Genomic DNA, 18,760 nt, shown 5'->3' on the forward strand with positions numbered 1-18,760 from the left:
TCAGGGATCGATTTTATCGCGTCTTCACTAGACGCGATAAGTCGATCCCCAATAGATCGATTGCTACCCGCCGATCCGGCGGGTAGTGAAGACGTGCCCTGAGTACTGGTAACCATAATCAATTTCCCGTTTTGCTCTTCTTTTTTTGTGACTGAACATAGTCACGTCTCAGAGCCGCACTCCTGATCACAGAACTATCATTTTAGTCTGTGCAGTACATTCCATCAGCAATGGAAGAGGGAATGTCAAAGTCAATATACTAAGACGCAGACTGGGGCCTAGGCTAGGGGCCTAGGCTAGGGGCCTAAGTGGCAGTAGGAGTGCCCCATCCCCACGTGTCTGAGTGCCTGCCCTGGACCTTGGGCTCAGAGGCAAGTGGCAGCTGAGCACCTGCTACTCTCTCCTCAAGCAAGTGGGTAGGAAGAGGTGGAGAGGGAGCAGAGATTCGGCTCTGTCATTCTTGAATGCGCTGGCCAGCATGAGGTGTGGGGGCAGTAATTTGCTACTGGTACAGGTCTGTAGCAAATTACTATCCCCCACTGGGGCAAGGAAAGAGCAGGGAAAGAGAAATCCTTTTGCAGGGTAATTCTGGGGTGACACAGCTATGCACTGCCCCTTACACAGGGTCAGTATATTGCACAATCTAGCCCTAAATCATGTCAAAGTTGCAGCAAAAAACTCCAGACCTTTGATAATGCAATGTATTGTTACAGGGAGAACCTGGAGCACCCGGAGAACAGGGGCCTGTTGGTCCAAGGGTAGGTGCTACTTCACTGACTAATAAAGGGGCTTCATTCATGAAAATATAAGAAATTTTAGAAAGAGCAGAAGACTACTTGTCCCATTTAAATGGCTTCCAGACTGTTTTGCTAGTGTCTTACCAAACTCCTTTAGCACGATTAACTGGGTTTATAGCTGGTTTGTATTGCCATAGCAGGGAAAAGCAGCTAGCGCATACTGATGCATCTGACCCACAGAACCTAAGAGCAACCAGTTTAGCAACACTCTTTGTACTACATGCTGGAGTCTTCCCACCATAAGCACTTCCCCACAGCTGTATTTATCAATCGCTCCTTGAATGGTTTTAACTTAGAAGAATTCAGACAACTCAATTTTGCATGGGAACACCAAGTCCTGACTGGAGATCTGGTTCATTTTATAGGGTCCCAAAGGGGAGCCAGGAAAGGATGAAATGGTGGATTATGATGGTAACATCAACGAAGCTCTACAGGTGAGAAACTAGCCTACACGGCTCAGGAGCCATGTTCAGTGACTTCTGGAGTGGATTGTTTGGTTGTTTTCCATGTGAAGCTTTCTCTCAGTCAGATTGGTTCATTCTCCCTTTGCTTTGTAGTGACAGAGAGATCCCCAGGACTACACTTTTAGTAGCCTAGGTGATGGAAGAAGGGTGGGGCCAGGGGACGAGAATGTCCCCTTGGAAAGACAGAAAATTTAAGAACGTTGATCTCACATTTCATTTTGGATGGATAAAACTAAGCATGTCAGTCCAGCCCAACATACTTCTTCTTCCATACTAATAGCAATGAATAATGCTTATTACTTACACAGTGCAAGTCCTTTACAATGACACAGGACACATTCTTAATAAAGAAAGACCCAGAGTTCATCTGAACAACCTCATAAGACTAGCCCAGAACATACATATTAGATTGTTTAGAAAAAGGCCATAAACCATGCAGGGAAATGTCTTTCACTCTAGACTAGTCATGCACCTACCAGTGGAAGATTACCCACAACTTCTACCATCCAGCCTTCCCGGCAGCCCCTCAGTGCTCCCAGCACAGGAGGAGTACATTTCTGGAATACTATTACAAAGGGAGCTGGGGCTTCTTTTCTGCTTATTTTAATTTCATGCCTGTAATATACTCCCTGCCCGTCTTAACCAGTATAGTGTTAAAAGAGAAAAAAAAAAACCACAAACACTGTGGTCAGAAATAGTTTAATTTCAAGTGGGACTTTTATTTGTATTTATTTATTTATTTATTTTAATTTTTAGGAAATACGAACCTTGGCCCTGATGGTGAGTTCTTACTCTTCTCGCTGTGCATTTTTTTTTTTTTTTGAAGAAGTAACTGGATTTTAGTAACAGCTAGAGGAAAGTAGGCAGTGATACAGACTGACAAACTTTGAATTGCATGCCATAAGAATGCCTGACCTTTACAGTTATGTGCTGACACTAAAAAGCAGCATTGACAGCTAAAAGAAGGACACTTCTTGTGTTATACTCCTGAGGCTCTTATATTATTAGTACTATTTGTTTACCTGCTTTTTAAAGGTTATGCTGCTGTTCAGGCGCTCAGACAGCAGAGAGGATCAAAGTAAGGAAAGCCCAGTGCAGGTCAGGATGGGCCTAAGTAGTGCTGTTTTCATGGCCAATGAAAGTCTCCTCTCTTAAGCATGTCCTTCCCTAATACCAGCGATGTATGATAGCCCAGCATTGTTTCTCTGGGAGATAGCCATCAATATTAATCCCACTTGAGGGAGCAATTTAAAATGGGATGAAGAACTAGGTCCATTATCAGACACATATCGGTGACCTTTAATATGTAGCAAACAGATACTATGATGATGTGCACATTAGGAACTTGCATATCAGCCAATGTTTCCAAGAGTGACTTCTTATTTTGGGGGCTTCCATTTTTGAGTGCCCACCTTTATGACAACATGCATGTCTTAAGCTGGGTACCGAAAATTGAGGCAGTTTTGAAAATTACAGGTAAATAAATCATTTCTACCATTGCTAAATTTGTGATACTTTGTCACTTAATTAAATTTAACCTACACTGGAGAACTCAGAAATATAGAATTTTCCTGCTATCTGTGTTCTCTATTTGGATACCAGATTTCTACAAGCAGAATGTATTTATTATCAATAGCAAATAATTATTTAAATTCACTTCATTATCAGAAGCAGATAATCAATAATGCCATTTTCATGGTAATTATTTTTCGTTCATCAAGTGGAGAAATAAATCTATGGTCATATTTGACTTTGAATTGCTACTGTTGGTTATTCAGTAGCCCACTGTTAGTTATTCATTTTCCAAGTTAATATATTTCAGGATTGCCAGTGCAAAAATGTAAAGAAAATACAATTCTGCGTTCCCTCCAATATGAGGAGGTTTTGAAAAAAAAAGTCATTTGCGTATTTTTCTTATTTAGGGACCTCCTGGACTTCCAGGAGTAGCTGGGCCCCCAGGGCTACCAGGCCAGAAGGTATCACTTTCCTTTTGTCATTCATGAAAAGATAACTGGAAATGCATGAGAATCAAAGGCTGGAATACTGATGCTATTATGCTCTTTGTCCACCTGCATCACCCATGACATTCTGCAATCCTCCTCCTTTCACTTTGCACATGCTCTGTTATCATTTCTTTGCCTTCTCCATATCTCGCATTCCTCCCACAATGACCAGGCATGACCTTGGCTCAAGGAAGGAGAATGCTTTCTTACTCCCACTGTCCTTCAAACAACTGCATATTAGAGTTAATCTCAGTGCATGGTTACAGTGTAGTCCAGGCCATGAACTGCCAATCAGCATGAACAACTATAGTGGAGTTAATCACCCTTAAAATTCTGACATTGTTTTGAGCCCTGTCTCTTAAGCATTTGCAGCCTTTCGTTTTGTGGTTATTGGTAATGAGTAACTAGCTCTCCCAGAGAGAATCATTGCTGTTGACTGTTTCCATAGCACAAGCCCCATGTAAAAATAGGCAAAATAACAATTTAAAAAAATGATCTACGATGATTTTGCACTTTAGGGTGAAATTGGATTACCGGGTCCTCCTGGACACGATGGCGAGAAGGTAAGATGAGGGATGCCATGTGTAGATGTTTTCCCCGTGATTGATTGAGTGTTTACACTAAAAACCAACAACAACAATCATTTTCACTCTGCAAAAACGAAAATTTAAAGAAAAAAATTCAGGAATGTGACAGCAAAATTCATCTGATGGTTATAAGAAGACCATGCAATACCCAATATTAAAATAAAATCAGCAGATTTGAAGATACTGCTTATAATTTTGGACTTTTATTCACTACTTCATACAATGTTCTTTCACCCCAAAAATGTTGATAAAGGAAAACTGCAAATTTCACATTACTTGTCCATGGACAAGAGGAGAATATTGTCTAATGACATCTACTCATGTGCTAAGCACTACCTCTATGTAAACCACCATGCTGTATCTTGTAATAGAGCGAGAGGGACTAAATCTCATCTACACTGAGCCTCCCGCCCCCATATTCCTCTGTGATTTACATTCGCTTACACTCACTGTAAGGCTCCGTTACACTGCCTGAGCGGTGTAACGGAGCGTCGTGAATGAGAGTCAGGCCCAGAGACTCGAGTGAACTAAGCCCCATACTTTGATTTCTTTCCCTAACTGTAGAAGTATTATTTTTAAATCGTGTGGATATCTTTTTAGGGGCCACGAGGTAAATCAGGAGAGGTGGGTCCTCCTGGTCCCCAAGGGCCCCCAGGAAAGGAGGGACCTCCAGGAGTGAAGGGAGAGACTGGACTTACCGGGACCCCGGGAGCAAAGGGGGAAAAGGGGGAGGCAGGAGAAGCTGGCTCTCCGGTGAGTAAATACCACACATCATAGCAGTGAGTTGTGTTTGCAAACTGTCACGGCAAAGATGGACATGAACCAAAAGCCTGGGTGCAAATACTCCCAGATGCTGAGGGCCTTGAAAGTGAACTTTAGGAACAGGGACCCTCCTTAGTGTACAGTGCATGTACATGTAGAAGTAATCACATCAGTCTTTCAGTGTTGAAATCCCTGGCTGCTCTCTGAGTGACGCATCCTAATTGTTTCTCTGAATAAAGTAATAGTGGATTAATCACGCTTTACAGAATAAAAGACACTGTGTCTCTTATGTATTTCCACAAGGTTGTTAATAATTGACTATTGCTCTCAGTCCCATAAGAATTAGTTGTTAGGACGAGATTTTGGCACTAATCCAGGAACAACCTAAGCATGAGCATAACTTTAAGCATGTGGGTATTCCCACGGACTTCACATGGAGCAATGAAGCACTTCACAACTGCAAAACCAGGCAGCAAAACATTTAAACATGTGCATGTTTTCACGCACAAGTAACTCTCTGATTTCAAGTGGAGTGAAGTGGAGAACATTAACATCACCCATGCTGCTCAAGGAATTTTTCAAATTTCAGTTTAATGTTATGTCTATCTTTTATTTGCATGATTTACTATTGCAAGAAACAAAAGTCTTTCTTGATCTGTAGGGTCTTGATGGCCCAACTGGAGAGAAAGGAGAACAAGGTGACCAAGGGATACCAGGACCTTCAGGATTACCGGGTCTAATTGGACTTCCAGGATTGACAGTAAGAGTGCAAAAGAAAGAATGAATTTTCAAGTTGGGTTAAGCAGAGGACAGAGCAAGCACCAAAACTCTGAGGGTAACATGTTCAAAAGGGTTTACATAATTTAGGAGCCTTAGATCCATTTTCAAAAGTGACTTAGGGATATAGGATCCTAAATCTCAATGAGAGTTGATAGGACTTTACCCCTAAATTGCTTTGCACTTTTGAAAAATTTACCCTGCATACTGGTGAAATAATAGTAGATCCTAGCTATACTCTTCATACCGCAACTCTAGGATTTAAGGGAATAATCCCTAAACTGAAAATCCATCCTGGGACACCACTTTCAGGGACCTGAACCTTCACACGCTGTATAATATTGGCACAGGTGTTCAGGGAAGCAGAAAGGGATGCAGATGAACCATGTTTGTAAATAAATGCTAAGTTCTCTTTCCTCCTTGAAGGGATTGCTATTTCTAAACTTGTGGCTGTTTCATAGCTGGCTGTTGGTGGAGCTAGACTCTCACTGGTGCTTCCATTTACATAAAAAGAACAAGGAGTAATTGTGGCACCTTAGAGACTAACAAATTTATTTGAGTATAAGCTTTCGTGGGCTAAAGCACACTTCATCAGATGCATGCAGTGGGAAATACAGTAGGAAGATTGTATATATATACACATATACATACACACACACACACATACATACATACATACAGAGAACATGAAAAAATTGGTGTAATTGATTACGGTGGGCTATTATCAGCAGGAGAAAAAAAACTTTTGTAGTGATAATCAGGATGGCCCATTTCAAACAGTTGACAAGAAGGTGTTAGTAAACTAAAAACTATTTCCCCATGTTAATTTTCCCCCTACTGTTACTCACACCTTCTTGTCAACTATTTGAAATGGGCCATCCTGATTACCACTACAAAAGTTTTTTTTCTGCTGCTGCTAATAGCCCACCTTAATCAATTAGTGTCATTAGAGTTGTATGGCAACACCCATTTTTTCATGTTCTCTGTGTATATATAGCTTCCCACTGTATTTTCCACTGCATGCATCTGATGAAGTGGGGTTTAGCCCACAAAAGCTTATGCTCAAATACATTTGTTAGTCTCTAAGGTGCCACAATTATGCCTCGTTCTTTTTGCTGATACAGACTAACACGGCTACCACTCTGAAATCTATTTACATAGTTATATTGTTGTGTTTACAGGGAGAGAAAGGAGAACCTGGTGAGGATGGGGAAAAAGGAGATCCAGGGGACTCAGTAAGTGTCTCTCTTCACTTTTTTCTGTACTATCAGAAGATGTACAGTTGCATCTTGTCACCAGTGCTTCTTGAAACTCTGCAGGTCTCACACCAGCCACCTTATCACTGACACGACAGCATTCTCATAGCCTTCATGAGCTTCTTGGAGTGGCAAATGCCATTTTCCATGTGATTTAATAACCAGCCTTCCACTGCTCTCAAATACCTTGTTTTCTGGAGACTGTGCCTTGTACTTTCGCAGAAGCATTTATTATGACAATTACTTTTTTACCTTGGTTTTAGGTATCGGGGCCACCCGGGCCCCAAGGCCCACCAGGTGTTGCAGTAAGTTCTGATTGATTACTTTGGGGGATGAGACTTAAGGAAATATTTGAATGAAGCTAGTGTAATGGCTGTATAGATTTTTGATGGAGCTTTTCTCGTGTATAAGAAGTGGTGTGGGAGATAGAGGTATCTGAGGGTGAAGCTCACAGGTTGGCAGTAAAGGTTGGAAATAACGGCAGCGTAAAGAGAGGAACTGACACAGCAGAAGGTTACTAATTTAGCAAGATAGCCATACCCTATGTTGTGATGGGCCTTAAAGTTAAAGGAAAGCGCTTGTGTTTGATGCAAAGGTGAACCGGGAACCACTAGAGAAATGTAATCAGAGTGATGAACCAGGAAAATCTTAGCAGCTGGCATGCACCACTGCCGGATTGTTTTTTGATAGACTCTCTTCATTACCAAACCAGAGTACATGAAGTATATCCTAGTGTAAAAAATGATACCTTCCAAAACACTATGTATGCATGTAGTTGACAATGTCACATTAAGTATATATGAGCTCAGTATGCCAGAAGAGAAAGGTTGTATGCAGTATTGTTGTAACTATGTTGGTCCCAGGATATTAGAGAGAAAAGGTGGGTGAGGTAATATCTTTTATTGGATCAGCTCTGTGTAAGCTCAAAAGCTTGTCTCTCTCACCAACAGAAGTTGGTCCAATAAAAGATATTACCTCATCCACTTTGTCAGAAAAGCAAGTTATCACACTGCACCTGAAACCAGGATACTGGGATTTAAAATCATAGTAACAAAATATTACCATTTCTTATCTCAACTGTAGGGTCTTCAAGGTCTTCCAGGACCGAAGGTAAGGCTATAAGCTGTTAAGTATTGATATTTTACTTGAGCTGGCTGGAGAATGACAGTTCCATTTAACGACAAATTTTGAGGTTTAAAAATTTGTTTTTGTTCTGCACTGGAATGAAGATAAAACATTCAGACATTTTTGCAAAATAGAATTGTGTCAGAAACATCCATTTAAGGATTGAAAAGGTCAAGTTTTCAATTCAGGTCTCACTCTGTGACCTGAGAGGCAATCTTGGACTGCAGAAACCTTCCTGATGAAAACTTCACCAAACTAAATATGTCTCTGCAAGACATTTTGGCTTTGACAAGACAGCATATTTCAACTAAAAAACATTTTATCAGAAATGTTCTGCCCAGCTCTACATTTTAGCTTTGATCCAGTTAGGTGGTTTAAATGACCTCTCAGTGAAGGTTGTAAGATGTTGATCTAAACATGGAAGTACCCACTTCTCCTGAGTAGTCCAGGTGTTTGGCTACCTGAGCTTACCGTCCTAATACATTCATGGTGCCAATTGGAATGGCGCTTTTACAGGACACAGCACTTTTGGGACAGATGTCCTCACATTGCATACCAATTGGCTTTCAGAATTGGTACATTCTGTAAAAACTAGAGATGTTCATTCCTATTTTCCCCAAGTTTTGGGTACACATACAAATATAGAAATGTCAGTTGCTCAATAAACCACTAACCACTGCTACCACTTATCTGAAAAACCTTTGAAAGACCCAGGCCTGGAAGTTTGTGTGGATATATACCAAAAAGACCCAGACCAAAGAAATTCCTGAAGTTTTGGTTAGAGGTGAGGGAGGAAGGACCACACATGACCCTCCTCAAATTGCTCTGATACCTATTGGCCTGGTCCCAAAAGAAACAAGTCCAGAAAAAATTAGGTATGGAGTCTTATATTCCATCCACTTAAGCTCCCTGATTCCTTATAGCACCTTCAGTCCTATGGCAAGTTTGTAGTAACCGGGAAGAGAATTGGCTACCCTTTGGAAGCACATGTTAGAGGTAGGAAGTCTCTTCCAAGTACATACACTAAGCCAAATAGATCTGTTTCTGGGAGAATGGGCAATGATATCAATTTTTACCAAAAAAGAAATGCTTTCTCATGATTAAGGGAAAGGTGGCAAGTATGTGTTATATATACATACTAGAGCTGTGCAAGAACTGGAATTTGCATTTCTATGAGAGTTTTGCAATTTTGAAATTTCTTCCGGTCCAGAAAGGAATGAAAACAAAAAAATTGCAAAATTTCCTGTGAACCAAAATTCACATTAAAAATTGTTTCTGGTTGATCAAAACATTTTTTTACAACATTGAAACATTTCATTCTGATTACAACTTCTTTCATTTGATATTTTATAGTATGAAATTAAAAAAAGATCCATCATTTAGAAGCAGAAAGCCAAAATGTTCCATTCCAAAAAGTTCAACGTAGAATATCACTTTAGTTCAATTTTAATTTCAAGATGAATCTTCATCAAAGGCAACACATTTCCATGAAACATGTCTGCCAGAAAATTTCTGACCAGTTCTATTATATACACTTACCTTCTACCTGCTTGTCATAGATCTACTTTCTCACTAATTTCTGAACACCAGAAGGAGGGTAATATATGAGCTCTGTTCCCTATAAATTCTGTAATGAGACATTGGCCGTGATTCTTGTCTTTCCTGCACTGGTGTAAATCAGGAGTAACCCTACTGAAGTCAATTGAGTTACAGTGTTGTTCTCCAGTATGAGAGGAAAACCAGGTCCACACTGTCCAAGGTTTCTTTGGCCTCTACTACGCTATCTTTGGTGCAGCTATGCCTTTGGAATGGAGAAATGTTTGTTTTAGAAGTGGTGCCATGATGGGTTTATTTTCTGATCCATTCTTCCTTCAGGGGGAAGCAGGGATTGATGGAATGAAAGGAGAGAAGGGTGTCCAGGGTGAGAAAGGAGACCGAGGTCCACTGGGATTGCCCGTAAGTCTCCAGGAAGCAAGGAGAACTTGGGAAGCCATACATAGTCCAGTCTTAGAAAGATCCCAAAATAAGAGAGACAGATAAAGATTTGATTATCTAAAATTAGAGTTAGGGACAAAAAGCTGGCCTATGAGCAGCCGTGCCTATTGGGTTTTAGTGATGGACAAGCCTCAACTGTTTTGGGCAGTTGGTTGGGATCAGCATCTGAAACTGGAGAAGCTTATCCCTTGGATCTGTAAAATTGGACTAGGAATCTCATTAGAACAGGTTCCCTCAAGTTCCTTCTGCTTTCCTGGCTGAAAATACTGTATGAACAGCTTTTCTTCTGGTCTTTTGGCACTTCTGGTTTTGGTCCTGGCCTTGAAATGCTGAGATGTGCAAAAATGAAAAGAAAACAGTTTGCTGAGCTGTTTTTAAACTGAAAAAAAGATTTTGTTCAAGCTTTGGGGTCTTTTTAATTTATCCAATCCAGTTAATTTATCCCTGTCATTTTTGCAATAAAACTTGATGCCTTCCCAGAAGCAGTAAATATCCAATTAAGTTTCATTCTTTTCTTGTATATGTAGTAAGGATATTCTATTTCAACATATTCATGTTTAAACCAGTGTTACTGTGGTGCTCAGTTACATGTTATCAAGGAAGCGCTAATGCATTTCAGTAGAGTTAAGAATCAGAGTGTGATCGCTTTATATCAAAACCAAGGATTTTGTAAAGAAAAGGCACAGAGTTTTACCTATTCAGAAAAAAGCACTGAAGTGAAAGCACCAAAGTACACCTTTGCTGAACCTCACACTGCCTGGAAACATTCACTGCAAAGAGCTTGTTGTGCGCACCTGTGTGATTTGTTGTTATTGGCCTTTGTGTTATCACCCAGCTCCCTTGTCCAGATAGTTTTGGCTGAAAATTGCATGTCTTTGTTTATAACAATGGTGCCAAGATGTTTAAAGCAGTGATGTGCTAAGTGACTTCAAAAATGAGGATATGACATATGAAACTTGGTTGGGAAGCATGTTGCACAGATGGGCTGGCTCACACATTGCCTTGTCGGCTCCCCCATCTACAGTTCCTTATAATGCAATGCAAGTGGCAATAAATCAAGAAACAAACTTGCTCTCAGGGGAGTTATAAGAAAGCTGGAAAGCAGAAACCCTCCCAATATCACATTCACCCTCAAAAATATAACTGGCTAGTAAATGAACCACATAAAACTTAATTATTGAGCTATGCAGCCATTGACAATTAGCAAAATATTTATTGAGATGTAGATGGATTTTATTTGCCATATTCAGAGGAAATAAGCTATATAGTCAGGACATATAAATACTCTCTTGTTAAGATATAAATGGCCTGATCCTGCAAGTTTTCAGAATGTAGACCCCTAAATGTGGTTGAAATAATTAATCATCTAATTAGCATTTATCGTGACAGAGATAGACTGTAGATAATGTGTTAGAAATCAATTGTTAAAGCAGCACAATCCCACCGAGCTCAAATAAGGGCAAAAAATTGGACCAGAATTTGGCCCACCGACTAAACATTTAGACCCAGACCCACAAAGGGATCCAGAGAGAGAGTGAGTGAGAATGCCTTGTGGTTAGGGCAGCCACTCGGGAGGTGAAACACTGAGGGCCCAGTCCCCTTGTTCCAATGACCCTTTAATTATTTATTCACAGAGGAACAGGTTCAATAGGAGAGACTGCAGGAGTCCCGCATCAGAATATCCCTTAGTTCAGTGATTAGCACACTCTCCTGAGAGGTTGGAGAAATAGGTGCCGACTCCGTGGGTGCTCCGGGGCTGGAGCACCCACAGAGAAAAATTAGTGGGTGCTGAGCACCCACCAGCAGCTCCCTGTGGCCCTGCCCCCCTGCTCCAGCTCACCTCCGCCCCCACCCCTGCCTCCTCCGCGAGCGCACAGCTGCGTCCTGCTTCTCCCCCCCCCCCCCCCCCAGAACTTGCGCCGTGAAACAGCTGTTTCGTGGGGTGGGGGGGAGGAGGAGGAATGTGGTGCGCAGGGGGAAGAGGCAGGGCTGGGGCGGGGATTTGGGGAAGGGATCCAATAGGGGCAGGGAGGGGGCGGACTTGGGGCGGGGACTTTGGGGAAGGGGTTGGAATGGGGGCGGGACAGCGCGAGCACCCACCAGCGCCGGAGAAAGTTGGCGCCTAGGATTTGACCGGGGGTCTCCAACCATTTCTCCCACTCAGGCAGAAAGGGCAATTGAACCTGGATCTCTCACAACCCAGGTCAGTGCTCTGACCACTGGCTAAATATTGTAAGGTCACCACCACTAATAATACTAATTTTGAATGGGACCCAATCTGGTAGGCAGCCTCTGAGCATACCCACCGGATAGGGCCCCATGAGTGAGATTGGCTCCTCTGCTTGTCTTCCCCTGCTTTGTGGATTGCACGGGGGCTTGGGTGGGACACAGGTGTTCAGCCAGCTAGACTGAGACAGCAGTGCACATACCCAGAGACAAAAACATAGGCGCCAAGTGAGTTTAGGTGGCAGCTAAGCAGAAGTTTTGCAGACCACAGTGGAGCCTAAAAATGGGTCTAAGGCACCTAAGTACCTTTATGGAACTGGGCCTTAGATATTTAAAAAACAGCTACTCTAGACAGTATTACAAATTAAAGCATTCACACTGCAATCAGGTGAATGAGATCAAAATTGAGAAATATTGTGTCACACTATCATGTACATGTCCTACACTTTTGATTACAAGATATCATATGTGTGTGCAAAAGTTCTCCTTGATCATTAACCCGCTGTTCCTGTCTGATAATTTAATGACCACCTAATATTAAACATATGTTAGAATAATACCAATGACTACACAGTGATCCTATAAACCCAACTGTCTACCAATGTAGGCATTTAGACCATCCTCATCACCATTGTATCTGGACACCTAAGTAATAAACCCAGGTGTATACTTCAGTGTAAGAGGCAGGCAGAGAAAGCTATCATTTAAATTAAGGATCAGCAGTGACCCTTCCAAAGTTGAAGGTAAAGCAAGATTCCCGATATAAATCTGATTTTCAGCCACTCCCAACAGCTGGCTTTACTCCCTTATCTGACTGGTAGACCATGCAGCTATCTCTATGTGAGGCATGAGCAGTTTTGAAAATGGAACGCACATCCCCACTTAACTGATACACACTTCTAGCTGGGAACTCCCTGAACAGTGGATGGCTCTCCAGAACCTATCAATATCTGGGTGGGTTCCAGGCACCTCGATTCCACTCTAGTACCAGTGCTGTATTTCATTTCACCGATAATTCAATGCTGCAATGGCCAGCCTGACACTGTCATTACAAGGGTCTGCAGCTCCACTGTCACAATGCCCTTCTCCTTGCCTAGAACAGCACAAAGCAGCTTCTCCCTAGGGTGATCACTGAGTGGTACTTTGGTACAGAGTAAGAGGGAATGTTGCATTTTCAAAGGTATCTTAAAGGCACTAGCCAGTATTACGTGCATTCAGTGTGTCTATGTTTTCACTGGTTTCCATGTAAGTACCATCACCTGTCCTTGAGTTCTTATTTTTTGTTTTTGTTTATTGCGAGCATATGTTTGTCTCGAGTCACTGCTTCACTCACCTCTTCCCTCCCCCTTTCCTTTTTCTCCCCTCACCTCCCACTCCTTCCTGCCTTTTTTGTAAACCCTTTCCCATCTGTTCAGGGTGCTTCAGGTTTAGACGGCAGGCCTGGACCACCGGTGAGTTCCATTTCTCCATTACCCTACATTCCTCTTCCCTGGTACTGTGATGTGTCTTGTCCATCGCACTATGCCCTCATTTACATTATGAGTAGCTTTCTTCTCCCTGAAGATGGAGAGAATGTCAAAATGCTAAATTTAGATATTGTTACTGAGAGGTGAAAGATCGCCCTCTTGTCACTCTCAGTAATGTAATTCCATTTGGGACTAGGGGTTTTAGCCTTAATCACATCCTTTTAAACATTTTTTACTTTATTATTTATTATTATTATCAGGATTATATTAAATGATGCCTCAGCATGAACCCATTATGCCATGTACTTCTGTCCTCATATTGTGAACTGTCTCTGTCTTGTCTTTCCCCGTGGTAGCCTTGCTTACAGCATTGTGCAACAGCATCTCCTCAGACTTGTCTTAGACATAGTAACACCTCACTGTGTACTGTTTTCACACATACCATTTAGGACTGCATTGCAATGGGTTGCATGCGCAGCTCTTATTATAACCTTAAATGCACCTCTCCAGTAGGAGGAGAGGCATGTGAGAAACCTTCTGAAAAACAGCACGAGCCACCCCTTTGTGAGCACCAACACACCACACAATTTTCTGAGCTTCAGCAACTTCATAAATGCTTTTCTCAAGTCTCAAAAACCATTGATGGAAGTTTTAACTTGAATTTTATTCATCTGGGAGGCAGTGATGTCTAGTGGCTGAGCAGGAGGCTGAGAACCAAGACTGCTAGGTTCTATCCCTCACTCTGTCATTAACTCACTGTGAGTCCTGGGGCAAGTCAGATAACCTCTCTGTGCCTAAGTTTTCCTAAGTTGTAAAATTAGAACAAAAATAATGATGCTAACCCAATTTTATAAAGCACTTTTGATCCTTGGATGAAAATTACTAAGGGCAAAGTATTATTATTTCTTCATAGGATGCTATATAGCCTCCAAATACAGTCAGATTTGACTTTTTTCAGAGGTACTTTGATTTCCCCTTTTTCAGTGGAACAGGAATTACCGTAATTTCATTGCCCCATAACTCCCCCAAAACAGAAATTGAATGACAACTTCTAATTTGCATATTTGTTTCAAGAAATTGTATATTTAAAATGGAGAAAATGTATAGGTAGTTAAAATTCCCATGGTGCACTTACGGTCCCTGCATGAGTCCAGGGAATGATTTTTTTCCCTCCTTTACACTGAAGTGGTGTGTGTGTGTCATGATGAATTACTTCTCCAGGCAGTTCCTGCAAATTCTTACAGGTACAAATAGTCCTTCTTACTCACACGAGTCATCCTACAGAAGTCAGTGGGACTCCTGTTGTGAGTAAGGATTGCAGGATCCAACCTCTCATGATTAAACTTCCACTTCCTTTTCCTTCAATTAAAAGGATAAGCTACTGTAAAAGGTCCAGAAGGTCTCCCTTTTACATTCCTGACAGAGGTTGTTTTCCTTTCTAGCAGTTCATGAAAGAATTAAAATATTGGAACTTGGATGGATAGCTAGTTTTTCACTAGTCCAACATAATATGATCTGATTTGGCATAGAGTTAAAAAGGTAAATGCATAAATATGTTCTGTTTAAGAAAGTGCTTTGAAATCTCCTAATCCTTTACTTAGATTTTAAAATGGCAGCCTGGAGAATGTTAGATACTGTGGCAGAGAACACTCATATGACCTAAGGTTGCCAACCCTCCAGGACTTTCCTGGAGTCTCCAGGAATTAATCTTTAATTAAAGATTAATTCTTATGTCATGCGGCGAAACCTCCAGGAATATGTCCAACCAAATTGGCAACCCTAGTTATGACATGTGGTATAGGAGTCCACAAAAGGCTGAATCCAGATTCAAATGAGTGTAAATCATAAGGATTTCCACAGAAAATCTGACTTAGTTGTGTTGACTTCAAGAATGATACCATTTCTCATGGCCAAAAGGGCTATTGCCTCCTACTGTATTGTTAATGCAAAAAGATAAGAATTGATTGGGTTGACTAATTAACTTACCAATGTCCAAGCAAGCTTCAATGTGGCTGAAAATGTTGGTATGAAAAAGGGAGATTGATTCTGGGCCAAAGACTGAGCACAGAGACTGGATTTTTCCTTTACCATGACCTAGAACTTGTTGGAGTGATCTAAATGGTGAAAGGGTGGACAGAGGATTTAGGATTGAATGGGTACTCTCTCGTGTTTGCCTTTGTGTATGCGTGCATCTGCATTAGTCCATGCGGCATGGTGACCTTTCAAACTGCATGATGATCTGCCTACCAAAAAATAATGCAAATTCTATTTCATTTTTGCTCAACTGAACTCATTTGGAAAAAAGCTTAAAATGTCTACATCGCCTTTCTGCTACTACAGGTTTCAGCTTTGCTGGGGATGCAAACTCATGGGTAAAACTACAGTCACCTAGCAAATAAAGGGGTGTCTGTCAATGCTATTTTTCAAGAAAGCCACCCCCCAAATAAAAACAAGGCTTTGTAAAAATATACTGATCTTGTATGGCAATTTCTATTGTCCTATAATTGCATGTGAGAGTTGTTAAGAGAACCTGTCCTCATCAACCCTGAAAGCTGTAGTAATTCAAATGACTCCTTACATAATTGAATCTCCTTCTCAGCTCTGCTTTTTCCTCAAGGACCATGCTGTTTCTCAGTTGTGAAGAAGCCTGATCATGAAGAAAATGGTTTATGTGTTTTTCTCTCTAAAATTGCAGGGTACTCCAGGACCAATTGGAGCTCCAGGACCAGCAGGACCAAAAGGGGAAAGGGTAAGTTAGCTTTAAAAGACACACACACCCCTCTCCCCAACTTCTTCAAAGTTTTATGGACGGTGCCAGCTGCTACTGTTTCTGAAGTACAGTAATTGCAGCTCCTTCCAGAAGTTGGGACTTGGCTCTTTGTGACTTTTAAGCATTTTATATTTTGGCTTTTTTCTGTACGGCAACTAGAGGTCCTGAAATGGGTGCCCTCTGCATTATTTTCAGAAGTGTTCATTTATCCATCTGTGCCCAGCCTGTTAATGGATATGTCTATACTTCAAGCTGGAAGTATGGATTACAACATGGGGAGACATACCCAGGCTAGCTCTGATCGAGCTAGCCACTAGAAGTAGAGTGTAGCCATGGTGGCACAAGTGGCAGGAGGGGCTAGCTACTCCAAGCATTTACCCTCCAAGATGCTATATACATACTTGGGCAGCTGGGACCTCCTTCTGCTCGTACCACTGCAGCTACACTCTTGTGAGTTGAACCTCCAGATCAAAGTGTATTTGTACCCCATACTGTATACAAAAATAGAAAAAAATTTCTCTTTCGTCTCTATTTTAGGGCAGTAAAGGTGACCCTGGAAATGCAGGACCAATGGGGCTAGCTGGGCTTCCTGTAAGTATTGAAGTCTCTAAATTGTCTGCTATCCATGAAGCTTTCACCTTCCAACAGCAGCATACTCTGCTGCAGTGGGAGAAAATGTTCTCTCACTGACATATTAATGCCAAAGTGTAGCTGAGGAATTTGTACAAATAATGGTACATGGAAACCCTGGTTTTATTTTTCAAAGTAAGAGTCCCAGTCCCAGCGCCCTCAGTGATATTATTTAAATAATTCAAATACTTTAAAACAAATAATAGAAAAATAATTAGTCTAGCCAGCAGAACAATATAAAGAATAAAATATGTAACAGTGTAGATCCTGAATTTACTGGGTAAAGTAAGCCATGCTTAGACTATTCATGTGTTATACTAAGGTGCTATTACTGAACATATCCATTCCAAGTGTTTACTTTTCTGAACTGAACACCAGCCTTCCAAAGGCTGACAAGACAGAATTGGGGCCCTGTTTTGGAACCCTAGTCACGCAAGTAGCCCTTCAATGGGACTATTCACATGATCAGGGTTTATTCATGTGCTTAGCGGGTGTAGGATTGGAGCTGTAGCTTTAGATGATCACACACTATCTTTATTTGAAAATGGAAATGAAGAGGTTAGTTTATTTGCTGAGTTTTTGTCTGAAGAATTATTTTGACTGAGTAAACAAAGGGACCAGTTTGGCTGACATTTTTTTTCTTCTTACTGATCTATTTTAGGGTTTACAAGGCCCATCTGGTGACAAAGGAAACCGGGTAAGTCAGGAACCAAACTTCCTGCATTTGGTTACTAATGTCTTTATGTGGTGGTGGAATGGTTAATTTCTGAATTACCTGGAAAAAAAAAACAGATGAATTCCTACATGTTAAACCCTTATAAAGCAACTTACAGTTGTGTAATTTACAGTGTGATGGCTGTAGTTTATACAATGCACCATAACCAAAGACATCATCATTCAAACACTAAAGCATACCCGCTGTATTTTCAGAAGCGCTCAGTGGTGGCCTCTCTCTGTTCTCATTGAATGAGGCCAATGCAGAGTGCTTTTGAAAATCCTACCTTAATATGCTTAGTGAGATGTGCAGGGATGTAAACCAGACAATTCCCACTAGTGGTAATAACGGCGGTATAGCTAAATCTTGTCACATGGTACTCAAATTCCCCTTGATGCGAAAAAGAATGTCAGCCACTTTATTGCAGCAAAATGTTTTCCAAAATTTCCAGAATTACATCATTTTTTCAACCAAACATGGAAATCTGGAGAAGAAATTAAATATGACTATATTAAAGAACCCAATCATGCAGTCTTAGACTCCATACTCAGGCTTTGACTTGAATTGGTATAAGACTGCAGAGCCAGGTCCTAAGAAAAGCAATAGATTATGTTAATTGCTGACAATCTTTTTTACATCATGTGCCTGTGTTATAAAGAAATAAACTATACCAAAGTGTACATATTTATAAGATTTTTTTATATTAGGATTATTAGTGATCTGAATCCTTTGATAAAAACAATAAAGAGATACACAGTTGAGAATAGTTTATTCACTTGATAGATATAGATTCTCTTTATAAGGCTCTGATGCCATATGCAAGCATTTCAGAAATAGACTAAAGCTGTGATGGAATATGTGCCAAAGCAGTAATTGTATGAGATAAATATATTTGCTGATAACATCGGGCGAGTGCTGTCTCTCCTTCCTTATCAGCTGGAGTGCTCCTCTGATTCTATGTTGGACAGACTAACAATTTTGAAAAATGCACTGCCAGTCAGCATCTTAAACAAGGAGAGACTATTCCAAATTTCTTGAAATTCATGGCAGCTCCAAGGTGCTGCTACCTTTTAATCATTCCACTTCTGGTTTTGCTCTTTAACCTCCTCTTTATTTTATTAAGGTTTTTTTTTCTGAATAAGACATAAGCTTAACAAGATCTTTATTTAGACTTTTTCAGTTGGCTT

At 40.9% G+C, this 18,760-nt stretch overlaps 1 protein-coding gene across 34 annotated transcripts in view; it reads left to right on the top strand.

Moving 5' to 3' along the window:
- Positions 1-18,760, top strand: part of COL13A1 (collagen type XIII alpha 1 chain) — a 171,776-nt gene that overhangs the window by 126,452 nt on the left and 26,564 nt on the right. For 24 of the 34 annotated variants that reach the window (XM_065551905.1, XM_042856900.2, XM_065551903.1 and 21 more), the window contains 15 exons: positions 714-758; positions 1,163-1,231; positions 2,018-2,041; positions 3,184-3,237; positions 3,783-3,827; positions 4,452-4,604; positions 5,275-5,373; positions 6,572-6,625; positions 6,910-6,951; positions 7,730-7,756; positions 9,647-9,727; positions 13,408-13,443; positions 16,154-16,207; positions 16,766-16,819; positions 17,520-17,555. In XM_065551905.1, coding sequence (XP_065407977.1) covers positions 714-758; positions 1,163-1,231; positions 2,018-2,041; positions 3,184-3,237; positions 3,783-3,827; positions 4,452-4,604; positions 5,275-5,373; positions 6,572-6,625; positions 6,910-6,951; positions 7,730-7,756; positions 9,647-9,727; positions 13,408-13,443; positions 16,154-16,207; positions 16,766-16,819; positions 17,520-17,555 — 873 coding nt within the window. The remainder of the gene's footprint in view (positions 1-713; positions 759-1,162; positions 1,232-2,017; positions 2,042-3,183; positions 3,238-3,782; positions 3,828-4,451; positions 4,605-5,274; positions 5,374-6,571; positions 6,626-6,909; positions 6,952-7,729; positions 7,757-9,646; positions 9,728-13,407; positions 13,444-16,153; positions 16,208-16,765; positions 16,820-17,519; positions 17,556-18,760) is intronic. The other 10 variants (XM_065551938.1, XM_065551908.1, XM_065551913.1 and 7 more) reach the window with 4 other exon arrangements.

Source organism: Chrysemys picta, chromosome 7 (assembly GCF_011386835.1).
Source record: "Chrysemys picta bellii isolate R12L10 chromosome 7, ASM1138683v2, whole genome shotgun sequence".
Classification (NCBI taxonomy): Eukaryota; Metazoa; Chordata; order Testudines; family Emydidae; genus Chrysemys; species Chrysemys picta.